At 40.8% G+C, this 23621-nt stretch overlaps 3 protein-coding genes across 4 annotated transcripts in view; 2 read left to right on the plus strand and 1 right to left on the minus strand.

The window, feature by feature from the left end:
- Nucleotides 1-5994, plus strand: part of DNAJC13 (DnaJ heat shock protein family (Hsp40) member C13) — a 54582-nt gene extending 48588 nt beyond the window's left edge. For both annotated transcript variants that reach the window (XM_048054482.2, XM_048054483.2), the window contains 5 exons: nt 293-472; nt 737-877; nt 1341-1484; nt 1944-2043; nt 5156-5994. In XM_048054482.2, coding sequence (XP_047910439.2) covers nt 293-472; nt 737-877; nt 1341-1484; nt 1944-2043; nt 5156-5253 — 663 coding nt within the window. In that variant the 3' untranslated portion in view covers nt 5254-5994. The remainder of the gene's footprint in view (nt 1-292; nt 473-736; nt 878-1340; nt 1485-1943; nt 2044-5155) is intronic.
- A 1331-nt stretch (nt 5995-7325) lies between these two features.
- The window catches only part of ACAD11 (acyl-CoA dehydrogenase family member 11), a 29602-nt gene continuing 13306 nt past the window's right edge, over nt 7326-23621 (minus strand). The window contains exons 14-20 of the mRNA XM_048054484.2: nt 14013-14079; nt 12015-12100; nt 11740-11811; nt 10659-10813; nt 8783-8899; nt 8277-8386; nt 7326-7754 (exon numbers count right to left, since the gene is read on the minus strand). Of these exons, the coding sequence (XP_047910441.2) occupies nt 7640-7754; nt 8277-8386; nt 8783-8899; nt 10659-10813; nt 11740-11811; nt 12015-12100; nt 14013-14079 (722 nt within the window). The 3' untranslated portion in view covers nt 7326-7639. The remainder of the gene's footprint in view (nt 7755-8276; nt 8387-8782; nt 8900-10658; nt 10814-11739; nt 11812-12014; nt 12101-14012; nt 14080-23621) is intronic.
- Nucleotides 15803-23217, plus strand: ACKR4 (atypical chemokine receptor 4). The gene is made up of 2 exons (XM_013197765.3): nt 15803-19114; nt 21466-23217. Exons 1-2 carry the CDS (start codon nt 19038-19040, stop codon nt 22544-22546), a joined length of 1158 nt encoding a protein of 385 aa, XP_013053219.1. The 5' UTR covers nt 15803-19037; the 3' UTR covers nt 22547-23217.

Consider the following 23621-nt stretch of genomic DNA (forward strand, 5'->3'; position numbering starts at 1 on the left):
GGGCACATTATCATGTGTGGTGCTGTGCTTGCACAGGCTGCAGCCAGACATTGGCTTCTCTAGATACTGAAAATGGTACTTAATTTCTATGGAATGTGGGTTTCTGAGATTCAGTGAACGTCTGCTGCTTTTGGAGCTGATTGTATTCTCTTAAACTTAAGTTTCAAAGCAAAATCACATGATAAAAACATTAGGAACAAAATCTAATGCAGAGCAAGAGAAATGATACCATTTTGGGGATATGTTAGGCTTTGCTGAGTTATATTTTCTGGTTTTGTTCTTTTTCCTACAGGGGGAAACCTTAGAAACCATTACCACAGCAACTGTGTGCCTGTTCAGTGCTCAGCCTCAGCTAGCTGATCAAGTCCCTCCACTTGGGCATCTTCACAAGATACTCCAAGCCATGAACCACAAGAACAACGCCATTCCAAAAAGTGCCATTCGTGTCATGCACATATTGTCAGACAATGAGGTACAGAATCATTTAAGTGTTCCAGAAAAGTGTAGTTGGAGTATGTGTGTTCTCTAGCAGTGCTTGTAGAAGGGCATTATTCTGACTGTAAATACCATGTACCAAGTGAACAGGGACTTTAGCTGATGAATGGAGAATTGGTAGGTTAAAGGAACTGAGAAATATTGTTTCTTATGGGAATTTATGGTTGGCTGACTAGATCTTCCATAATCAAGCTTAGCATAAAATAAAGTGCGTGCTCTGGTTATTTCTGTTTCTTCACAGCTTTGTGTTCGAGCAATGGCATCGCTTGAGACCATTAGCCCTCTCATGAATGGAATGAAAAAGAGACCAGATGTAATTGGTGTAGCCTGTGAAGCACTTAACCGAATGTTTCAGAAGGAACAAAATGACTTAGTAGCTCAAGTAAGTAGTATGTTCTCAGTCTATAGAAATGTGGTGTTTGGCTATCTAATCTTTTCATAGGGATAGAGGTACCATTCCACTTAAGGGTCTAAGACGCTTTAAAAATGTGCTTTTCCATGTTGGAGAAGTTAGAAATCCCAAATGCAGATCTGGTCAGGGATGTTGCCCGTCATTGAAGCTTGAACTGTGCATAGGGTAGTGTTGGCTTGTGGCTGCTGAGAACATGGGAATGGCAGCTAATTCAACTGAACTTGTGCTTACACAGAGCTGAACTGCTGGGTAGTAACCTTTTGCTTGTGTGTATTTGGGTTACTGAGGAAAAATTGACTAGCTAAACATACTTCATACGAGCTGTTGTTACTTTTGGTTCGTGCTAGTGGTAGCAATCCAAGAATGTAAGACCTCTGGAGCACGTGGAACTTACTAGTCCATGTTAAGACAACTCTTTTATGTATGGTTGTAGGCTTTGAAAGCGGATCTGGTCCCTTATCTTCTAAAGTTGCTTGAAGGTATTGGTCTTGAGAACCTGGAAAGCCCATCTGCAACAAAAGCTCAGATTGTTAAAACTCTGAAATCCATGTCTCGCAGCCTACAGTATGGAGAACAGGTAAGCACTGAGAAGTGCTGAATTTAGCTTTGTACATACGGAATATCCAACTCTGAACATCCCTTGTTTAATCTTATGGCTGTCAAGCATAAAGTGTTAATATTATGCAACTATGAAATCGTGATGTGTTGGAACTTCTCAATCTGTTTCTTGTGGAGGAGTCACTGGTTTGATGTATGGTGAAGTGTACTAGGCAAAAAGACCAATTCCAAGTGCCAGAAACATTCTGTAAGCGTCCTTCAGCTAGGTTTTTACTGATGACTCTTCAGAATTTCTGTTAGAAATGTAAATTGCTTTTTTGTTTGTCCTGATGAATATTGTTGTAGGCAACTGCAGCAACACTATGGATGTATATGCTGTACTATTTGGTAATCCCTTCAGAAAGATTTGGTTCTAGAAAAGAAGTTTATTCCTCTAGAATATTGCAAGTCTTAATGTTAATCTCTTCAAATACCGTAGGTAAATGAAATTCTGTCTCGTTCTTCTGTGTGGAGTGCCTTCAAAGATCAGAAACATGACTTGTTCATTTCTGAGACGCAAACAGCAGGATACCTCACAGGTTAGCAACCCTTTCCTTTTTGTCCTGAATCATAGCAAACTGTTACTCAGTTGTCAGGCTTGACTCTGGGGATAGTGGTTATCCTTACGATCTAGTGCTGTCATGTGGCCTGAACAGCAAATGCTGTAAAAATGTTAAATTTGTAAAAGTATTTTTTATCAAGTTATTTTTTTCTCAGGAGAGAATGTATTTTTGTGGATAGTCTTTGCTGTATCTACTTTTAAAATATCAGAGCAATGGAGTCTGAATGCTGACAAGTCTTGCAAGTGCGCTGTAGTGGTAGAGATTTATTGAGATCTAATGAACAACAGTAACTTCTCGCTTTCTTAGGATCAGTCTACTTGAGTCCTAGAGCAAATTGTTTCCTGAAGTTGGGGATGGGGGAGTTAAAACTCCTTCAAAAATTGAATTTAGGCTTTGTCTAAAAGGCAGTGGTACTTTAAGTAGCTGAACTACATTAATTTGCCATGTGAATTATGCTGCTTTAGCGCAAGGCACGTAGTCATGGTACTGAATCAGTTTAAGTGCTAGTAGCCCCGAGTGTGAAGCCATATTCCAGTAAGACTCAGTGCACTGGTAGAGCCATTCTCTGGTGGGAACGGCCTTGTACCTGTATGTGCAGCTCGCAGTTTACACTGGAACACACCTGTGGTGCGTTCTGGGTGAGCCCTCTGCTGGTGCCAGGACTGAAATTGTGCCCCAGGGGTGCCACCACAGTCCCGCTTGCAGGGTGGAAGAGCGCTCTTGCTGTTTGTGCTGTACTTGATCACAGATTACTTGCTGTATCTGAAACTGTTCTGTATAACTGCATTGTAGCAAATTTTGTCTAACGGAAAACCTGATTCAAACTTTTGGATCCTTACTAGTCAGCAGCTAAGCAAGTGCAAGAAATTACTCAGTCTCTTAGTTTAGCTTCCCAAATATGGTTTTCGTTTTCTGTGACAAGTCAGTGTGAGCACTTCCATATGCCGCATGGAACTTTCTCATTTAGTTTAATATAGGAACCTTAATTGAGCTTTTGCATGTAACTGTAACAGGAGTGTATAAATCAGATGGCTATGTAGACAGAAAAGTTTCTTGCATGATACTGGCATGTATTTTGAGAAAATGAAGGAAGAGATTTTGAAGTCTAGAACTTTTAAGTCTAGAACTTTACATTCTAGAAGCAGATGCTTATTGTTTGGTGCATAGATACTTGTGGCAACACCTCCTGTGTCTTTCCACACAGGAAAAATGCAGCGCTTCAGCTCTGAACAGGAGTTCACTGTTTATTGCAGTACAGCAATTTAATGCCACTTTGACAAAGAATACTTAAACTCTTGATGCAGTTGGTGCTGACTTCTTCGGTATTTTGTAGATATTATGGATTAGAAATGTGATGTAAACCCTGTCTGATTACTGGCAAAGAGCTGAAACTATATGCCAGAAACTGACAAGCTTGAGACTGGGGGCAATGTAGCTATCTAACTGCCTTAGGGACTGTGCTGCATTTAAATTGCTTGATGTTTAAGTGCTTGCAAATACAGAATGAAGATGTTGTTACAAATGCAAGGTATAGATGGAAACTGAACTGCGAGGTTTTTTTAACCTGCCTTATCTTGTATTCTGCCTTACCTTTTGCTTCAAATTGCTTTGCTATTTGCACTTCCCTTGAAACTTCCCTTGCTTATTTCTCTTCCCTCAGGTGTCTCTTCTCCTTCCCTTCTAACTGGCAGCAGTCCCCTTCACCTGAGAAGTGGGCTTTAGATCTGCTCTGCCAGGCAGCTTGCTAACTTCTGTGTAGCTCTCTAAAGCAGGTAGATACCATCTTGCAAAATGCTCGCAGCATTTGCTACATTCCCAATAACAGATGCATGTCACAGAATTATAACAAATGTGTGTTCCCAGACTGCAAAATGCTGACAATCTTGCCTTCTTTCTGCACGCAGCAGCAAACTAAAATCTGCAACAGCTGATACTGGCTGGGCACTACAGATGAACTGAACTTCTGAAGCATGTTAGGGATAATTCATGATGAAAAGTTTGAGGGACAAGAGCACTAGTGGAGTTTTTGTACAGTGCTGTCAGAATTCCTTCCAAAGCCAGGGATTGTTGTACCAAAGGCACTGCTTGCTTTGTTCTCTTGCTTGCAGTCATAGCATTAGGACTGTTTGCACTGAGATGAGAAAAAACATGCTCTGATGTTCTGCCTCCAGGCTGTAGTGGGAGAAGGGACGGTGGGGAATAAAGGGGGTAATAAATACAGGAGAAATTGGTGAAGATGACAGTGGGAGAGTAAAGAACCCAGCAGAACTTACCATGTCAAAGATCAGCAGTGTAGGCTGAAGGTAAGATACCAAGTCAATAACTTTATTGATGCAGGAACATGTCGAGGGCTGGCAGTTTTCTACGATCACTGATTTAATAAGGATTGTTGTTGAAACACCTCATGCTGCAGCATCGAGTCCTTATTCCATTTGGTTCAAGTTTCTTTATGACTAGAAGTTACCTCTAGGCTTTGAGGAGAGGATCCATGTCTGCAGTGCAAAGCTGCGTTTTTAAGGGAGGGCACAAAGCTCGTAGACAAGCTTGAGGCTTCTGCCTATTCGTGAAGCAGCACGGTGAGCTTCCATTTTAAATACGTGGCAGGGAAATCCTTTTTAGTGGTAAAAGCATAAATGTAGAGCCTGGTAGCGGAGTGCATGCCTGAAGGCATTTCACCTGCAGCAGGTCCTCTCCTCGGTGCAGAAAGTCTGCCTTCTCTTTACTGCCACTTCTGTGGTAGAAGATGAGCTGGGTAATGGGTGGATTTTTTTTATGACTTGTTTGGCACATCAGAGGAAAAATACTGTGAAGTCTGGTCCACACAAGCTAACCCACTTAGTGACTAAAGGGACTAAGCTGCCTTAATAGCTTCTGTTCCTAGATTCCAATGAATTATATAATCTAAATGAAAACTTAAATGCTTGCATAAGTTGTTGGGTTGACTTGGATGATGTATTTGAGTTACCAGAGGAGATTAGAATAGTTCAGTTGGAGGAGACCTACAAAAATCAATGAGCCTAAAATGAGGCTGTTAAATAACTTTTTAGAACCTAAACTAATTGCCAGTATTCTGTTTTCTTTCCAAAAGGCCCCGGAGTTGCTGGCTACCTTACTGCAGGGACAACGTCATCTGTAATGCCCAACATACCACCCCCGGTAGACAACGAAGTGGGAGATGTCAGCTAAGGACTAGAAATTCATGTGAAAGAGGCACAAAGGCAGACTGGCCAGTGATGAGGAACAGCGTTTTCCTCCAACACATTGAAGTGAACTTACTGCCTTTCCAAGTGTTTAATGACAGTGTTATTCCTTTTTCTATGACTGTTTTTTAGGAAAAAGTTGGTGATTCTAACTATCACACTGTAACATAAGAAAGCACTCTGTGGATCAGCTGAAATGGGTACGCAAGAATTTTCTTCTTGCTGTACGTAAGCACATTTTGTTCCTTTATATTTGTTTACAAGACTGTGAATCAAACTTTCCTAGTTTTTATATTTTATGACTTAGCATGACTGGAGTTGAGCTACAGTCTAGAGGAATTGGGCTAAAATCACTTTGACCTCACCAACCCCCACTAAAAGGGCATCCCTTCTTTTCCCAGTCTGACATGATCACTCCTCATTGAACTTGACTTCCAAAGGGTTTCTCCCCGCACCAGTTCACTGATGTCCTTAATCATTAACGTTATCTTCCTGAGATCAAACAGCATTAGACACTTGTATGTATAACTGGCTTTACCAAATTGAAAAAGCTTCAGCAAAAAACTTAAGGTTGACATGTTATGTAAGAAATTAGTGTAATTGTGAAATGTTCTATACATTATCCAGTATATAAAAACTTTCTATATTGAGTGTACATTATACAGATCATTCATATGTACATAAAATTTTAAAATAAAGGGAATTAAGAGCTTGTTAATGAGATAAAGTTGGTGTGCTTATGTAGCAGTTCTTTGAGGGTATGGGAAATGAGGGTGGTCAAAGACCTTAATTTGAGTGTGGCTAAACGGGGTTCCTAGGACTCGTTGCTTGGAGAAATATGTTGTGCAGGCTCTGACACTCCAGAGCAGAACTACTAAATGACAAACAGTGGTACAGCGTAGGTTGTCTTGTATTTGAAATTGACTTCAGCAACTGACTTGTTGACATTCTTAGCTTCCTAGGAAACAGGCTTCCTAGGAAACAGTCTTGGCAAGAAGCAAGAAGAAACAAGGACTGGTGGGAATACAGAAAAGCATTATTGCTTGCTTGAAAGCTATTATTTTGTAGGTATAATGAACTGATATGAAGAAACTTATTTGCAGAAAGCTTCCTGTTACAGGTACTTTGTAATTGTACCACCCTGACTTCAGCAGCGCTTGCTGGAATGCCTTTCAGGTGAATGCTCATCTAGTTCTTCTCAGTCTTCAGGATGAAACTGGAGCAAGTTCTGACCTTAAGCCCTACAGCTATTTCTTTCTGAGCTCTGACATCAGGCTAGGGTTGGTTATGCAAAAAGGTAATCGCTTGTATCGTTAATTGTTGATCACCCTGTAAAAGCTGAAATACTCTACCTGCACTGTCCTCCTTTAATAGGAAATAGAACTAATGACAGTGCTGTTTTCTGTAATCTGCTTGGTTCTGTTGTACTAGCGAGTTCTGTGGTAAGTAACTAACGTCAGGGGATTGTTACAGATGCAGCACTGAGGAACTATGGCCTTTGGGAACTTCACAGATGGGCACGAATGGCAGAGCCTGTTTTGGTAGCTGAGGAGGAAGCCATGAACTGCCCTGTGCAAACCAGTCTTGGTTCCAGCCAAAATTTCAGCTCTTCAGAGGAGAAGATGCCTCTGAATCTCAGACATCTTTAAGAAAGGGCAGGAGCATCTGCAGCCAGGAGGAGGCTTGTGAGGCTGCACAAAAGGAAAGTTGCAAGGAAAGACAAAGGGTGCTGATAAGGAGAAATGGGAGATGACTTTGAGGGGAAAAAAGTAAGGAACAGCAGACGATCTGTTACACCTTAAGTCCAAGCTCCTGTGCTGCCCCTAGCCCCACTTGAAGGGAGGAAGGGGGAGGACAGTGTAACGTTTGGTGAAAATGAGGAGAGTTTAGAGCAGGGAAGGGGGAAGGAAGGGGACTGGAGTAAAGCCGAGCTTTGGAAAGGGGAAGAACAGCATTTGTTTGTTTTAATGGTTTGCCATTTAATCAGTAATTAAGTTTGTCAACTTGCCATAAATCGTATGAAATTGCCAAATGAAAACTGCTTTAACTTTACAGTAAAAAGTTAGAGGGCTTTGGCTCAAAGCAGATAAAGCACTTTAAGCCTGTTAGAAAATAGATTTTAATCAGTGTTATAAAGAACCCAGACAAACTCTGTTTACATGTGCCCTTACTTCAGACAGGGTATTCTACAAACTTTTAGAGCAAGCCCCGATTAATAAATGTAATAATTACAAGTAAAGGTTGAGAATACATATTGATTCAAACTAGAATCAAGGTTTTATATTGATCCAATTTTAGCTTAAACATTATTGCACTGCGTAATGTAATCTTCCCTAAGTCCTCCATCCACATGAGAGGGCTTTATGCTGACATCAAATTTTTGCAGTTAGCTTCTTCGACTGATCAAGTAGCTCCCACCTTGCAATTGTTGAGAGATGAACTTCATCAGGCCCGTCTGCCAGGCGTAAGGTCCGAATATAAGCAAACCTGTGTGGGAAGATCTGAATTAGGTTATAGCCCTTTTGCAGTAGCAAACCAGTCTGACAGCAGGAGTTCTAAACTATTTTTGCTAGTCATCCTTTTAATAAGATTTTTCAAAAGACAGGAGGTGTTTTTCACAACAGAGGAAGTGCTGCAGCAAAATGTTCCTGGCAGGGTTGAGATGCATGGGCTGGAAATCCTGAAGGCTTGCTTTATCCCAACAACATAAGGGATTAGACTGAGCTTTAGAAACAGATCCTCTGTGCTGCTTTTAAGAACCACTTTAGGTCCACTGTCAGCTTCTGTGTTTTGGTGGTTGTTGTTTTTTGGTTGTGCTTTTCTCTTTATTGCTAAGGATAAAGCAATGCTATTGCATGGGGATTGAATTGTAAGAGCACGTTGTGCAAGAGGGTGTGTTTACTATGATTTCTGGCTACCTGAGGTAAAAAAAAGCATGTACTGGCATGATAAAATTACCTTATCTCTAGTAACTAAGCCTTCTGTTTAAGATAAGTATCCCTTACTCACATTGAAGCCAAAGGAAAATCCTGGGAAACTCCACCTCCTCCACACACTTGGATTGCACAGTCAATCACTTTAAGCACAGCCCGAGGTACAACCACTTTGGTCATGGCTACCTGTAGTTAAAAACACATTAACATCAGTTTCAGAAGAGAGAACGTTTTACCTAACAGTTCTACTGAGGGCTGGTTTCTCATAGTGCGTCCCTTCTTTGGAGGAGGGATGAGAGCGCTGCTCTTCCTCTTCCCTCAGTAAGTTAAATCCTCTCCAGGATTAAAACACAAAACTATGCTGTTGGGTTGAGATGACTGGGCCCTACTTCTTCAGTCTGATGAAGTATTTAAAAATTAAACTTTTTAAACTGAGATCTCTTTTCAATCTCAATGTAAGAGTTCCTATTGCAACATGAAGTTGTACTCTATGATTAGGCCAACTTTTAGCAATATTTTTAGCTGAAATTTCAACCAGTTTTCTTGTGAAAAGGCACAGGTTCCAGCTGCCAGCAAGTTTACCTCTTTCCTAGCTCTTCTGTTGCCCAACGTGTCAATCTTGCTGGCTGTTTTTAGCGTAAGCAGTCTAGCCTGTTCTATGCTAAGGCGACATTCAGCAATCCAGTGGGCAACAACTTCCTGAAGAGACAAAGAAAAAAATGAGTCAGTTAATGCCTTCTACCTTGCCAGGGTAAACCTGCCCTAAGGAAGATGTCTATATTCCTCAGCATATGTTCAGTCATTTAGAGAGAGATCCTTGTGCAAATTAAAGCTAGTTAAAGGCATCTAATTTACTATAAGGAAAAAAAGAAAGAAAACATTTGACACACAAAAAGCCGTAGCAGTGATTTTCCTGGCAGGAAAGAGCAAAGGGGCGGGGGAGAAAGCCTGGTTCACTCTCATTTCTGTGAGCAGACCCATGGCCATTTCTTGAAGCCCTTTCAAGGCCTGCTTTTTTACTCCCTGCTTTCCTTTATCTGATACAGCACCTCACAACCCTCTTTCCATGTGCTGTGCCATGCCACACTATACAAAAACTTGAGGTGGTTGACAGGGTGAGGTGGTGAAAGAAGAGAGAGGAACCAGTTGTTTTTGTTAAGCTACTGGTAATGGTGTGTTAACACACCCAGGCAAACAGCTGCAGGGTGGTGCCTGCTGCATCTGTCTTCACAGTGATAAATTAGTAGCTCCCTTGATCCAAATGAAGTTTGAAATATGGGATATTTGCTTGCAAAATATGATCCTGGCAGCCCTTCTCAGCTGTTTTTTCTGTGCACATCGGAAAAACGTTCATGTGATGCTGGTCAGTAAGCAGCCAGTTGGAGCCTGAGCCAGTCTCAGGCATGCTCCTGGCTGTAGTGTAAAATGTGTTGCCTTGGCAGACCCAGGAGGAGGCATCAGAAAATGTGCAGCACTTGCTTCAGTGCAAGGTCTGGGGGCTCGGCTTAGCTTCTGCCACTGAAGGTGGTCTGACCCCTGCAGAGGCATTCAGGTGCTCCCTCCCTCCTGCTGGCAGCTCCCAGCACTTTGACTTCCCCAGGGACAGCCAGCCTGCTAGCCCAGGCAGCCAATGGCTTCCCCTCTCTCTCAGCTATCCCAGAGCTGCAGAGAACCTTCTCTGGTTCTGCAGCTGCCTCCTGCCCTGTCTTGCCTGTGGCTTCATCAGTTTTCCTTTGATGAGCTGTTGACAAACGCAGAGTGCACCTCATCCAACTATTATTAATTCTATGTTGTAGCAGTGAAGGGAAGTTTGGCAATGACATGACTGTAAAGTGGCTCTGTAAGCTTATTCCCTCTGGCTCTATACAAATTCCTCCATAACCTGTGCCAGACACTAACTCAGCTTCCTCTTTCCATTGCTTTTATGTGTTTTTTTTCCAGTAGAGTCATCCTATCTGTTGGGTAAGACTGAGGAACACTTGAAATGTGATAGGCCACCTACTAAACTCCCATAAATTCCTATAGATTCCTATTAAAAGGAGACTGTCAACTTACTCTGCCTATTGATAGAAGAGAGCAAGCTCGCCATCACAAGACTGTATTTCAAGTCCAGAGCTAGAAAAGACCAGAATCCCAGTTTGGCCTTGTACTGGTCTGTACTTTCATGCATACCATTAATCAAATACCTGTCCAAACATCAGTAAAAGCAGGTGAAAACCACAGTAGCAAAATCTACATCGAAAATACTCCTGCAAAGGAGTATAAGGAAAAAAAAATAATCCTATAATTACCGTGAAAAATGGGAGCCTCCTAATGTGATTTTTTTTCTTTAGACCTCTGAAGCATTATTAAGGGTAATTTAATAGCAAGGCGCATCTATTACACTGCCCATTGCATGGGCAAAACAAAAGGTGACGTCTGGACTGTGTGAACTAAGAGAAAGAGAGAACATGCTTACGTGGTGGTACAGTTTCTTCCCAAAAGTCTCTCTCTCTGCTGCACGCTGGCACATGATCTGTAAAGCGGTTTCAGCTGCACCGATGGACCTCATGCAGTGATGAATTCGGCCTGGCCCAAGCCGACCTTGTGCTATCTCAAACCCCCTTCCTTCACCTGGTAGGAAAGAAAAGCAGGTACGTGCAGATTCCTGCTTGAAACAATCCGTGGCTCAGAGCAGAAGGGGCCACATAGCATCACAGCTAAAAGCAAACTTCTTGGAAGTTTATTTTGTAGGACTGTTGTGCTTGTTTACTCTAACTAGATCCGTATTAACCTACTGTTAATACAACTTACAGCCAAAAAACACCCCAAGATGGTTTCTGAGAGGGTTTGGTTTATTACCTGATTTAATTTAAATGTTGTTAATCTCACACTGAAAAATACACCTGTGAGGCCTGGTATAAGAATCTGGGGGAAAACTTTGAGCTTTCCAAGTCCAAGGGCTACTACAGAGAGAAAGTTCTTTCGGAGTAATAAAAATAACAAAACAAAACAAAAACTATTTAAATCCTGATGTTTTCCATCTAAGAGAACTAGAGAAAAGTTGTAAAGAAGTAGAGTAAAGAAGTTCACAAAGCTGGCTGGCTCATTCTTTCATTTTTCTTTCAGTTCTGCTAAATCTGCAGGTACCCAGGTTTGGTTGGCCACAGACTACAACAGACCACTCTTTTTAAAAAAGGCAGTAAAGCCTATGAAAACTGGCTTGGGGGAAAGAATGCCACTGACAGTTTCTACTTTGCTCCACTTCAGGGAACTGATTTTTGCACAACAGCTACAGCTACCCTACTTCCTTCAATCATCTTTTTGTTCTAAACAAGCTATATTCAAGCAGCAGGCAGGCTGCTAAAGAACAAGTGGCTCCCTCTTACACGTGTTTGAGAACCTGGCTCAGCCAGCCAGTCTTGCTGGACACACCTTATCTAAGGAATCCCCCACTAGCGGTTTACGTTAACTTACGATGAGTCATAAAATAAACCACCATTTTGTAAAATTTGGTTTGTTGCTGTATGCGTTAAGAAGGAATTAATAGTGAAACTCACCCAGTATTATATTGGAGGCAGGTACTCGCACATCATTAAAATGTATCTCAAAATGGCCTCCATGGATCTCATCTGCAGGTACAGAGAGAACACAACAGCAGGGTAAAATGAAGGAGGATGCAATATGCATTTAAAAAAAAAAAAAAAAACAGGCCTTCAATTTGACTGTCTGCATGCATTTTACTGGTCTATGTCATATACAATATTCACGAGTATTACTGCAGCTGCTGCAATTGCTAACAACAGACATACAGCTGACAAATACTATCACCTACCCAGGTAGCCAAACACCGAGAGGGGTCTTATCAGCTTCACTCCTGGCGTGTCCATGGGAACAAGGATCATGCTGTGCTGCTTGTACCTGATCAAGACAGAAGATACAAGTTACGATTAACTTTGAGCTGCCCCCTCTGTCCCCTCCCCTTACTTTTTTTTTATGTTCTATCCTCACTTTAGCACTTGCATAAAGAAAACGTTGAGATTTACCTATACCGATTGCAGCCATCCTGCCTGCACGTAGTATGGCATGCGTACTGCAAACCTCCTTGAATTTTACTACTGGCCTCTAACGCACCATGAATGAAAAGCTATTGCGTCTGTCACCTGTGCAAATTCTACCATCTGTTCCTGTATCACACAGTCCGTTTCCTCCTCTTGGCTGTTCTTTTTTGTTCTCGAAACACGTTTATCATTGTCATAATTTTGGCTTGCCTATAGTTCAGGAAACTGATCCTCATGTTTAAATTCCTCCAGGAAATTTAAGGACAATTAGTAGTCACACAGGACTGGAGGTGACTTCCTAGGTACCTGAACTCAAGTCTCCTGTTTTAGAAAGTGCAGAATCACAATTCCTTCCACGAACTCTTGTTCAGCTTCCAAGAGCTCAACAGATGCCACAGCTTGCACAGCCACTGGACAAAGCATCCTGCATGCCGGAAGACAGTTACTGTTTACTTTTCAATGGAATCTTGTCAAATCCAAAAACCTTTGATAATCAGTGGAATTTGGGCTAAAATCCAACTTGGAGATAAAAATGGTTCTAATTTTGTGTGTCACAAAGCTGCGTGACTTCAGTGGAACCAGTCACAAAGCATTTTACTCACAACTTGCATAAGATTTTTGCAAGAGGAAGGTTCAGTTTGGTAATAGCAGTTGAACATGATATGCCTTATCCTTATTTTAAGCAAAAAGAAAAATTAGATTCCTATGTAGGAATGGAATGAGTAGGTCTGATTAAAGATGTGCAATGCTCTCTATGCACATAAGTTCATATAAACACCCCGTGTTTCAAACTTAATTTTACACCTGCAGATAATTATTTTGAAGAACTTAGTAGACAACTTCAGCTCTCTGATATGCCACTTGTACTCGTCTGTTCAGGCAAGCTTTGAAAAGTTTTGTTTTATTATTGTTTAAGCAAGCAATTCTTCTTGTTAACTGTTTTCATAAGCTAGACTTAGAAATTGTAAGCCCGAGGTAGTAGAAATTTCAAATTAAATAGGAAAAAAAAAGGAGCATGCTACTGATGTAAGGATATGACATCCCATAAAGTGTCAGGTGCATTCAAGTCATAAATTTTTCTTTATGTTTGACAACAACTGACTCTCCTCTCCTCCTCTGGGCTGATGCTAGCAGAGAGTCAGGATGTGTGCCATAGGGCCCTCGTCCCACAGCGATGGTGACAGCAGAACAGGGCACTACCCTAAGAGCAGTCATGGCACAAAAGAGGTTATTTACTGAGCCGGTGGCCATGTGTTGGCAGGCAATATGAGGCCTATCTTGGCTGCCCACCCGTCTCACCCACATACACAGGCTGCCTTTGTGCATCTAGTGCACATCCACAGAGCTGCACACGCACTGGCAGCAGAGGAAGCTGCCCCACTCTCCTGTTCTAGGAACAACTAATTCAAACTAAAAATATTGCGGCCAAGATAAAGTTAGTGAACTCCAGAGAATTTCCTGATCCAATTCATCACACAGCTGCACAAACACTAGAGCTACTGTAATGGAGGGGGAAGCACGTGGATGCAAGTTGGTGACAGTGAAAAGATCGGGAGCTTTCAGTCAGCAGCAGCTGAGAGCAGAGCAGGAGCTTGGTCATCAACATTGTTTGCTAAAAAGACGCACGCAGAGGTTTAGAAGTCCCCTGTAATTCACACCCACATCCAACCGATCGAGGCAATTAATGCTATCCCACTTAAAGTTTTTGCAAGCAGTGAATACTCCAGGAAACAAATTCTAGGTAACTCTCTGAATCTACTAGAAATCCTTACCTGGATGCTGAGGAGTTTTTGGTTTTGCCCATTACAATTGCAACTTTGCAATTTGGGTTCCCAGCACCTTAAAAAAGTCACAAACACAAAAATAGTTTTCAGTATAAAAATCTCAATATAGACTCAAATAAAACTTCATATGGATAAATCTGCCTTCCTTTTGTGTTACAGGAACAGAAGTATGCAATCTACTTCTGTGTTTATACTTTGAGTAACCAGACATGAACAAAATCCATATCATTACTCAATATGTAAATTGAATTGATTTATGGGGAGAACAACCAAAAGCCAAACATCCAGACCCTCCAGGACCGAGCTCTGCCACCTATTCCTATGAAAAAAAAACAAGAAGGAACTTGAAAAGGAATCTAATTACTTTTATCTCCATTGCAGCTTAGCAAATACATGTAACACAAAAGCACACCTGAAGGCGAGATGCTGCCATTTCCAAAGTAAAACTTCTTTAAGCTATACAGACTGGAGGATCTATATGGGAATGAAATGCTGACCACATTATAACCAGCGAGTTGTGTGAATAAGACCTCTGAAGGGTTATCATTGATGACTTCGCTATTATTTCAGCAACTTCTCTGGAATTAAGATTTTTCTCCCCCTTAAGCAAATGATTATAGTTTGTGCTTCAAAGAAATAACCTCAGTGCAAATTGTTAACTGAAAATAATCTGGTAGCATTCCAAGCCATTGACGACATTATTTGATACAAGTCTTCGTAGCATAAAGCTAACATTTTAATGTACAGGTCCTAAGAGATTCTACCATTGATTAAAATGGCATAATTTTTCTGAGAAACCTAATCCCCACTATTTTTTTCTTTAAAAGTTCCTTAGTACCCAAGCATTCTCTCACTCCTTTCAATGTCTCACGCACACAACAAAGGGAAAAGAGGGCAGGACTATACTGGACGTGTAACATCAACAGAAATGTTATTGCTATCTCAACGGCGAAGACAAGCTTCACAGAGCTATAACTGGAGATCTGATCCACACCAACTTCGTTTGCTTTGGTGTCAGAAACAAGTATTTTTTACCTTTTTAACTGCCCGGGCAGCTGTTACCACAAGGTCTGTGAGCCTCCGGCCTACACAATACAACCACCTGGCTGCGAGAAGAGCTGCTTCCTTGTAAGGCCAGCCGCTGTGATAGCCAGGAAGTGAGAAGAGAGATTTATTTCCTTCTGATAACACTGCCTGTTTTGAGGGTTGTTCACCTTCCTCTCCTGCAGCATGGCGTTCGTCCTTTGTTTTCGAAGCGGGGCTATCTGTGGCCTACAGGCTGTGCTAGGCTAGAGAGCTAAAATAGCTGAGTGAAAGGCTGGGGTGGGAAGGGATAAATCAGCTTGGTAGAGAAAAGGTAGAACTCAAACAGCCGACTCATTTGGGCAACTACAACGGGCAGGTGATCAGCCTCCAAGTAACACAACGTACACTTTGCAGCATATTCCCCTGAGAAGTGTTACACTCTGAAGGGGTAACTGACTCTTCTCCTCTTCCACAGAACTCCACATGTGGTATCTTCTAAATCACATTTATCTTGAAATGAGGTTTACAAGAAAGGTTATTTTGACTTTCTGGAATCAGTACATAAACGGTTTTGTAAATGGCACTCAAGAAACATCCCTGCTTCAAAAAAAAGGCAGAATTTCACCACTGAAAAAATCAGAAGCAGCTTTCATGTTGAACTTTGTGAGGAGTTCACTGAGAACCAGACATCTGGTTAGGAGTTCTAAATCATCAGCACAAATAAGTTCTTGGAAGGCAAATGCATACCTCAGTTTCGTATGTACTTCTTCCCCTCTGAACACATCAAAGAAGGACAAATTCCTGGCCTTTCTACTCCTTACAGCCTAAAGTTCTGAAAATCCCAAACACACTTCAATCCAACTTTGACCATAAATGCCAGAAAGAAGTTGTAGTCCAGTGCAGGTCTCAGAAAGACTCCAGTGCTTTGAAAGAAAATGCAGGCTGCCTGGATGGAATAAATCCCTAGTTTATAAATGGCATTCACATATTACTTCTGGAATTCAAAGAAACTGCAGGGGGAGGGAAGAGCCAGAGAAGCCTGTCATTTTGGCTGGAGTTAGTTGAAGTTTTGCAAGAAACTCACAATTCAACAAACAGAAATTACAGAGATTTTAGAAGGTCGGTTTTAAATACAGTTCTACATTGATAGGCTTTATAGTCAGCATTTTCATATATATGTCTGCACAACCTATCCAAATCTATAAACCACAATGCTGCTACATTTGGAGTCATTGTAAGTTTAACTTATGTATTGTATTTTTAAACCCTTCATTGCGCTCACACACGCAAAGACAAAGACATTTAAAAATGTGCTTAGAGGATTGATCACAACCCTATTAGAAACCTAACCTTTGCTATCAGAGGGCTCAAGATGCTGACCTTCACAAAATCAACTTATATATGGGTTCTTTATGGTGGAGAGTACTAAATGTAGCACAGACACAGACAGTACAAATTTTACTGGTTTCATAAGCCAACAGCACTTAATTTTTGCAATTTCATTACCTGCTTTTCATTTTGCAACTCAGTTACCTGTTTTTCAATGTCGCATCTTTAAATTTTTGGCTAGGAAGACGAAGGTAAGACAATCTACTACATGAATTTTCAGAACACCTATAACTCTTGTCAGGTTGCCTGCTGCACTGGTCAGCCAGGTGGGTTACCTCTCCCAGTTAGAGATCTGAGGTCTGTGGTGACATTTACCATCTCGGCAACTTCCTAGGCACTGACAGACAGATGTTCTGGACTCTCCTCCAAGAACAGACTGGATTGAGTAGGGTAGATGGCAGCGTGGTATTGGCTGCTGTCAGCAGAGATCTAATGGAGAGTAGGAGATCTCAAGAGGCTGCAGTTATTTTCTATCTTACTGGCACAAAGTAGTTGTACAGTCTTCTCCAGGTAACACTGCTGGACATCTAACTCGCATATGGTGAAGGCTATGATAGGGCCGCAAGGAAACTGGCTACAGCCAGGAAGACAGAGATGATGTTGGGATTCTGCAGCAGATCAGCAAAGGCTGCTCAGTTCTGCACTGAACGTGGCTGCTCATGATGCCCAGCTAGAGCTCACTTTCTCTGATGGTGCCAGTGAAAGCAGCTGCTGAATTTAGGAATGTTTTTTTCCCTCTCTTCCATCCAATTTTTACACAGCCCCAAGTGCTTCTTAGTCGAATGATCCACTGTCACTTTGCACTCATACATTTTTGCTGGTTTTGAGCACATAGGGCCATACTAAAATGCAGTATGATGTGATGGCATTATTTCTGTACCCTGACTGGAGGCTTCTGTTCTCCCTGTACCCTGCAAAGCTCTGAGGAACTGAGGCACTGTAGTAACAGCACAATACTTACGTGAGTTGCCTTCCTACAGCCTGCCCCCAGGACCTCTTAGCCACTGACAATAGAAATGCCTTTTCTGCAGGTAATGCACAGACAAATAACAAGCTCCCCCAGGGAGCTTTCTCAGCTCTGCCCTGATTATTCTATCACGCTGGGGACAATATTGAGACAAGAGCCATCCAGGAGAACTGGAAGGCTCCCTTAGTTTATGGATATAGAGCTCAGTCCTCTTAAGCAATGACGTGACTTGCAAGCAGCAGACGTGCTGGAAGCAACCCAAATATCCTTATCTATCACTGCAAACACCAGAAAAATGCTATGACAGCCCAAGATGAAGGCTCTACAGAACTAAGCACAAACACTGCAGCATTCTTTCTTTGGTCTGTCATTCCTCTTTCAATCTATTTTTCTTCTTCTTGTGAACACAAATGAAGCTAGAAGAATGTGGAAAACATCTGCCTGTTACATTCTGAGCTGTTCACTTTGAAAACCTTTCCTTTCATATATTCCAAAATAGCTGAAACACAGACAGATGGCTAATCCAGCTTTAGCAGGTGTGTCAACTTAGCCAGTGTGCCAAAAAGTGAAACCTAACTTCTGGTCTGCCCAAAACCTCTATCATTTGGCATCGATATTGCATTTACTGAAACTCATACGATTGCTACAGGATACAGGGAAATCCAACTAGAATAAAAGCTCTGAAAGACCAGGAAAGGCTCCCGACCCTCTGCACAAGATAATACTTGTACAAGAGACCAATTTGAGCTCTAGGGATTGTGGCAATTTAAGCAAGATTCAGTCATTTCAGGAATTCTTAGCACAAGTCCATACCTCAGTGCTGAAATATTAACATCTGCATGTGAAACACAGAACTGTTGCATCTTTCACTTCCTGGAAAAGCACTGCCTCTTTATAATCCAGGCAGCACACTTGCAAGTGGAAGAAACATTGCCTCATGGAAAGAACAGCATCTTATTTTTCCTCTACAGTTTCTGAAGAAATATTATCAAACACTAATGTGATTATGAGCCTGACTGGTAACATCCAAGTCCCTGAGAACTCTCCCACAGGGTGAAGGAGTATCTGCTTATACTCTGGCTGACAGCTTGCCACTTGCTTTCACATCTGTTTGCTATCATCTTCCCAGTTTTGTTCAATATCAAATACCAAATGAGCAAACATTCCACTCCATTTCACAAAAAGCATACACCTCTTCATTATATCCCCTAAAAAGTTACTAAAAAGTGGGATAAAAGGTTTTCTTAAATCCTTATGTAGGCAGCCATCAAAAGCACAGTACTGCCCTGATGAAACGATGCAGCGACTTCCTACTGGCAGCTGTCCTAGAAAGACCTCTCCCACTTTTTCCTCCTTTTCACATTTTAAACGTGTGATCTGTTAAACCCTTTTGATTATATGAAAAAATGGACTTTCAGGACTAACTCAAACTGTAACATACTGAAATTATAGGAGTTTTGATGTTTCAAAGAATACTTGCATTCCAGTTGGAACAGGGAAGAAAGTAGGAAACGTGAGACCTCAGCACCAAAGTTTCAAGGAAAGCAGGATTTTTTTCTCTTTACTGGTGAGTCAAAATGAAAGTGCAACTGACTTCCAGAGGAGGGTGTGGTGCTTGAAGACAAAATGTAATGTGTGAGACCAACTCGGACCATTTCACTGAAGCACATCTCAGTTGCAGTACCTGCTACCAGTCTGCAGACAAAAGGTTAGTTTTGTTTTATTTTTTACAGTTCTGTATGCTAACAATGATATATCTATCTTATTTACAAGTAGAAGAGCTAGGATTTACTCTTACTTAAGTTGGCTTTACGGAGAGACTTCATTTAACTAAGTCACATGCTTGTTTCCAATTCTAAAATTAGATTTGTTCAGTAGAAGAGCAGTTATTGCTCAATTCATCAAAGAAAAGTCTGTATGTTTAAACTGGGAATATTAACTTCATTCAACGTGTATTTGTACAGTCAGTTCCATGTCAAGTTTAAACACAAAGGAATGCTGAATTTGTATCTAACTGGAAGGCTGGAAAAATACTGCAAAAAAAAAACCATACAATGCTGTCTATTAATATACCTATTAATATATCTCCTAGAAAACAGTACTTGAAAAAGCAGCTGAGGTTCTGAACTGTTTTGGGTACGTGTGGGCAGTTGTGTATGCAATAAGACTCCTTTCTGTGCAGAATAACATCCTGAGCAGTCTCCAGCTGTAAGATTCAGTCTACCCACATGAATTTGACTCTGTAAGAAATTCCACTGGGGCATAAGGTGGCTCGCTCTGTGAGCTGTGACTAAGTCTCTTTCTCCACTATTCAGCAACTGGCTCCACGGGACAGCTGTGCTTTATGTAATACATATGTATGCGTGTGCCTGAGAAACAACATTAATAGGAATGCCATAATATGAATAGGCATACTAGCCAAAAATATGACTTTATTTTTAAGGGAGAAATATCAACTATTGAATACTACATAACCGTTTCCATCAAGGACTCGGGTCAGCCAAAATCACATAATGCAGCAGAGCATGTTCTCTGTCACAGCCAAACTGCTTTGTGATATCCAGTCTTCATAAAATTTGCACTGAAATGTTTATCATTTGGCTTTCAAGCAAATTTGTTAGCGATGCAATTGGATTAAGCATTCCCAGATAGGTTCTGTAACAGATGTTTAAACCACAGCCTGAACTTTTCAATTTAAGTTTTAATTTTTTTCTAATCTTGGCTAAGAGATCAAACTGAGGCTGCAGCAGTTCCCCTTCTACTAAAAAAAGAAACAATTGCTGCTGATGTCTGAATCTCTCCTTGAAGTATTATAAAGCTGCAAAAGATTACCCCTGCTGAAAAATTCTGCTAACCTAAACTGTTAGGCACAGAATTGATACCCCTTGATAAACGTAATAAATAGAATTATATTACTTTGCATTCTGTACATTTCATTTAGGCAACAGTAAATGGCAAGACTACAAGATTTAAAATATGAGTAATCATTGTTTTGAAATGTTAACCAAAAAATTCAACAAAGTCATTAATGGTGAAAGCCATACCAAACAGATAATTTCTAACCAAAACAATTTTTAAAATTTATACAGCAGATTCACTTAGAAAAAACACAATATAAATATCAAGTAAGAATAGAAATTATTAATTTCTGTCTATTTAATTGGTCTGTATCCCTGAACAAGACATCAGTTAGTAACTTCTTTTTCCTAGTAGACAGAATACATGAAAAATATTTTAAAGAAGATAGTTTGTCACAAAGTTTTGGCAAACGTTCATTTGAACACCTGTCTCAAAAACAGAGATAGTATTTGGAGTTTTTCAAAGCTCGAAAAAGCAAAACTGCAGCTCTGAGCAGAGTATCAGAAAAAAATCTGTTTTCTGTAACATTGGCCTCAAATTTGGAAACATTGCAGAAGATGAGAAAGGGGCACATGTTTTTCATTTTCAGCAGCTTCTTGCTACATCTATTAAGAAATCTTAATCCCATTTATTACAAGAGAATGGGGCTCTGCAACACTAGTTTAGAACAGAAAGAATTTCAGCAAATTAGTCAATGAAAACAGTTACAACAGAAGAAAATACTGTAGGACATGGCTTGCTTAAGACATTAAGACACAGTCTGAAGATAAGAACACTTAAACTTCAACCTTAAACAGGCAGTGAGAATACAGCCATAGTGTTTATGGAATAAATCCATCATGAGGTAGTACTTGAAAAAAACAGCTGAGATTCTGAACTGTTTGGGTACTTGTGGGCAGTTTTGTATGTGATAAGATTCTTTTATGCGCATAACATCCTGAGCAGTTTCCTAAGATTCAGTCTGCCCACATTAATCTGCTTCTGTAAGAAATTCCACTTGGGCACAAGTCAGTTCATTGCGTGAGACAAAGACTAAACTAAGTGTGTTCCGCCACCATTCAGCAATCGACTCCATGGGATAGTTGTGCTTTATGTACAAAATTTTAAAGCTTGAAACCAATATTACTTCTTTGTTGTCTGTCTTCTCAACCCCTTAACTCCCTCCCATCCCTCCCCCCTTTCTTTTTTTCTGACTTTTAGGTTTGCCATGGGCTGGAATATGAGCAACTCAACTGATTACTGGATTGAGGATGAGGAGGATGATCTCAACTCTGTCATAGATTACAACATGTACGAGCATCTCTGTGAAAAAGACGATGTGAGGAAGTTCAGGAAATTATTCCTTCCTGTGTTCTACGCATTGACTTTCACTGTTGGAGTCGCAGGAAATTCCTTAGTGGTAGCAATTTATGCCTACTGCAAGAAACTGAAGACCAAGACAGATATGTACATCATGCACCTTGCCATCGCCGATCTGCTCTTGCTCTTTACACTCCCTTTTTGGGCTGCAAACGCAGTGCAGGGATGGGAAATTGGAATATCCATGTGCAAGCTCACTTCTTCTCTGTACACCATGAATTTCAGCTCTAGCATGCTGTTCTTGGCCTGCATCAGTGTGGACAGATACAGGGCGACTTCTGGATCCCAAGGGCACAGAAGAGCTGGTAAACGCTGCAGCATTACCTGCTTCTGTGTCTGGCTGGCTGCCATATTGCTCAGTATCCCTGAACTGATCTTTAACCAAGTCAAGAAGCACAATAACAGGAATGAATGCTTTCCTGTATTTCCAACAAACATGGAAACTCTATTAAAAGCAACCATTCAAATCCTGGAAATTATCCTGGAATTTCTGCTTCCTTTCCTAGTAATGCTGACCTGCTATTCAATTACTGCTCGAGCAATCTTTAGATCTGCAAACGCTAAAAAGTCTCGACCTTTCATGGTTCTGCTGGCAGTAGTGGCTACTTTCATTATTACTCAGCTGCCTTACAACATTGTTAAGTTCTGGCGAGCCATAGATATCATCTATTTATTGATTACTGACTGTGATGCAAGTAAAACTATAGACATTGCGCTCCAGGTCACCAAGAGCATAGCTTTGTTTCACGCCTGCCTGAACCCTCTTCTGTATGCCTTTTTGGGCGCCTCCTTTAAAATGCATATTATGAAAATAGCAAAAAATTACGGCTACTGGAGAAGACAACAACAGAACGGAGTACCTGAAGAAATTTCTATGAATTCTGAAGACCGTACTGAACAAACAATTAGCTTCACCATATAGACTATTATTTGCATTACCTTACTCAAAAGGGGAAATATTTACTAACTTGGGGAGGCGGGATATTCTTTCAACAGCTGTTTCTCTGCAAGTCAGCTTTCAGATGAATCTCTGAACCTGCAGACTAGCCAAGACACTACACTGCAATTCAAAGTGGAACATCATTATCAAAATGAAGTATCGAGCAAGAACAAATACTGAAAGTCACAGAAACAATTAAGGTGTTTACTACAAACAAATCAAAACATTAAGATTTAAAAATGAGGTATCGGTTCATAGTTGACAATTGACAGGGGAAAAAAAAAAAAACTATTTTCTACGTGTGTTTTCACATAAGTATAGCAACAAGAACATCCTCCACAAAAAACACTAACTCCTGCTCTGTAGCTACCTAAAAAGATCCTTCATCTCTCCATTTGTTGCTCACCCTAAACTTCAACAAGCCCAGTGTCCTACAGGAGGCACATTCCAGATCTCTGTAAAGGTAACATCAAATGTAAATGCCAAAATACTGAAGTCAAAGCATTGGCAGAAATATAATAAAAGGTTTTAAGTTAATTTTCAGACACAGGGCCTGGAATTTCCAGTCAGAATCTGTAAAACGAACATGACACTGAAATAATTATAATCTTCTAAATTATGCTGAGATACAATAAAATATAAGAACATTAAAAGTGCACTGGCTTTCATTTTTTTCATATCTTCATCTTTGCTTTGTTTTAGTAGGTATTGGCATCTCTCATCAGAGGCTTTTATCCATCAGGAAGGGCTAGAGGCCTTGCTTTGTGAACGAGAGAGGTTTTGACTCCATGTGGAGCTGGTGGTTGGTGGGATTTACAGTGTTTCCATAGAGAAGTACCAAAGCTGTCCTCTACCCCAGTGCTAGCAAGAATTCCAGAAAAACAGCAGTTTTCTATTAGTCTCTGGAAAGGTTCGAAATACATTGATGTATCAGGTTTCTAAATGCAAAAAAGGGGTATTACAACATATTATCCCTGCCTTCAAACATCCTATGGACTCTAACAAAGGGCCTGAGCTATGGCTTATGAAAGCCAACAGGAATCTTTCAATTTTAGAC

The sequence above is a fragment of the Anser cygnoides genome, chromosome 2 (genome assembly GCF_040182565.1).
Source record: "Anser cygnoides isolate HZ-2024a breed goose chromosome 2, Taihu_goose_T2T_genome, whole genome shotgun sequence".
NCBI classification, from domain to species: domain Eukaryota; kingdom Metazoa; phylum Chordata; class Aves; order Anseriformes; family Anatidae; genus Anser; species Anser cygnoides.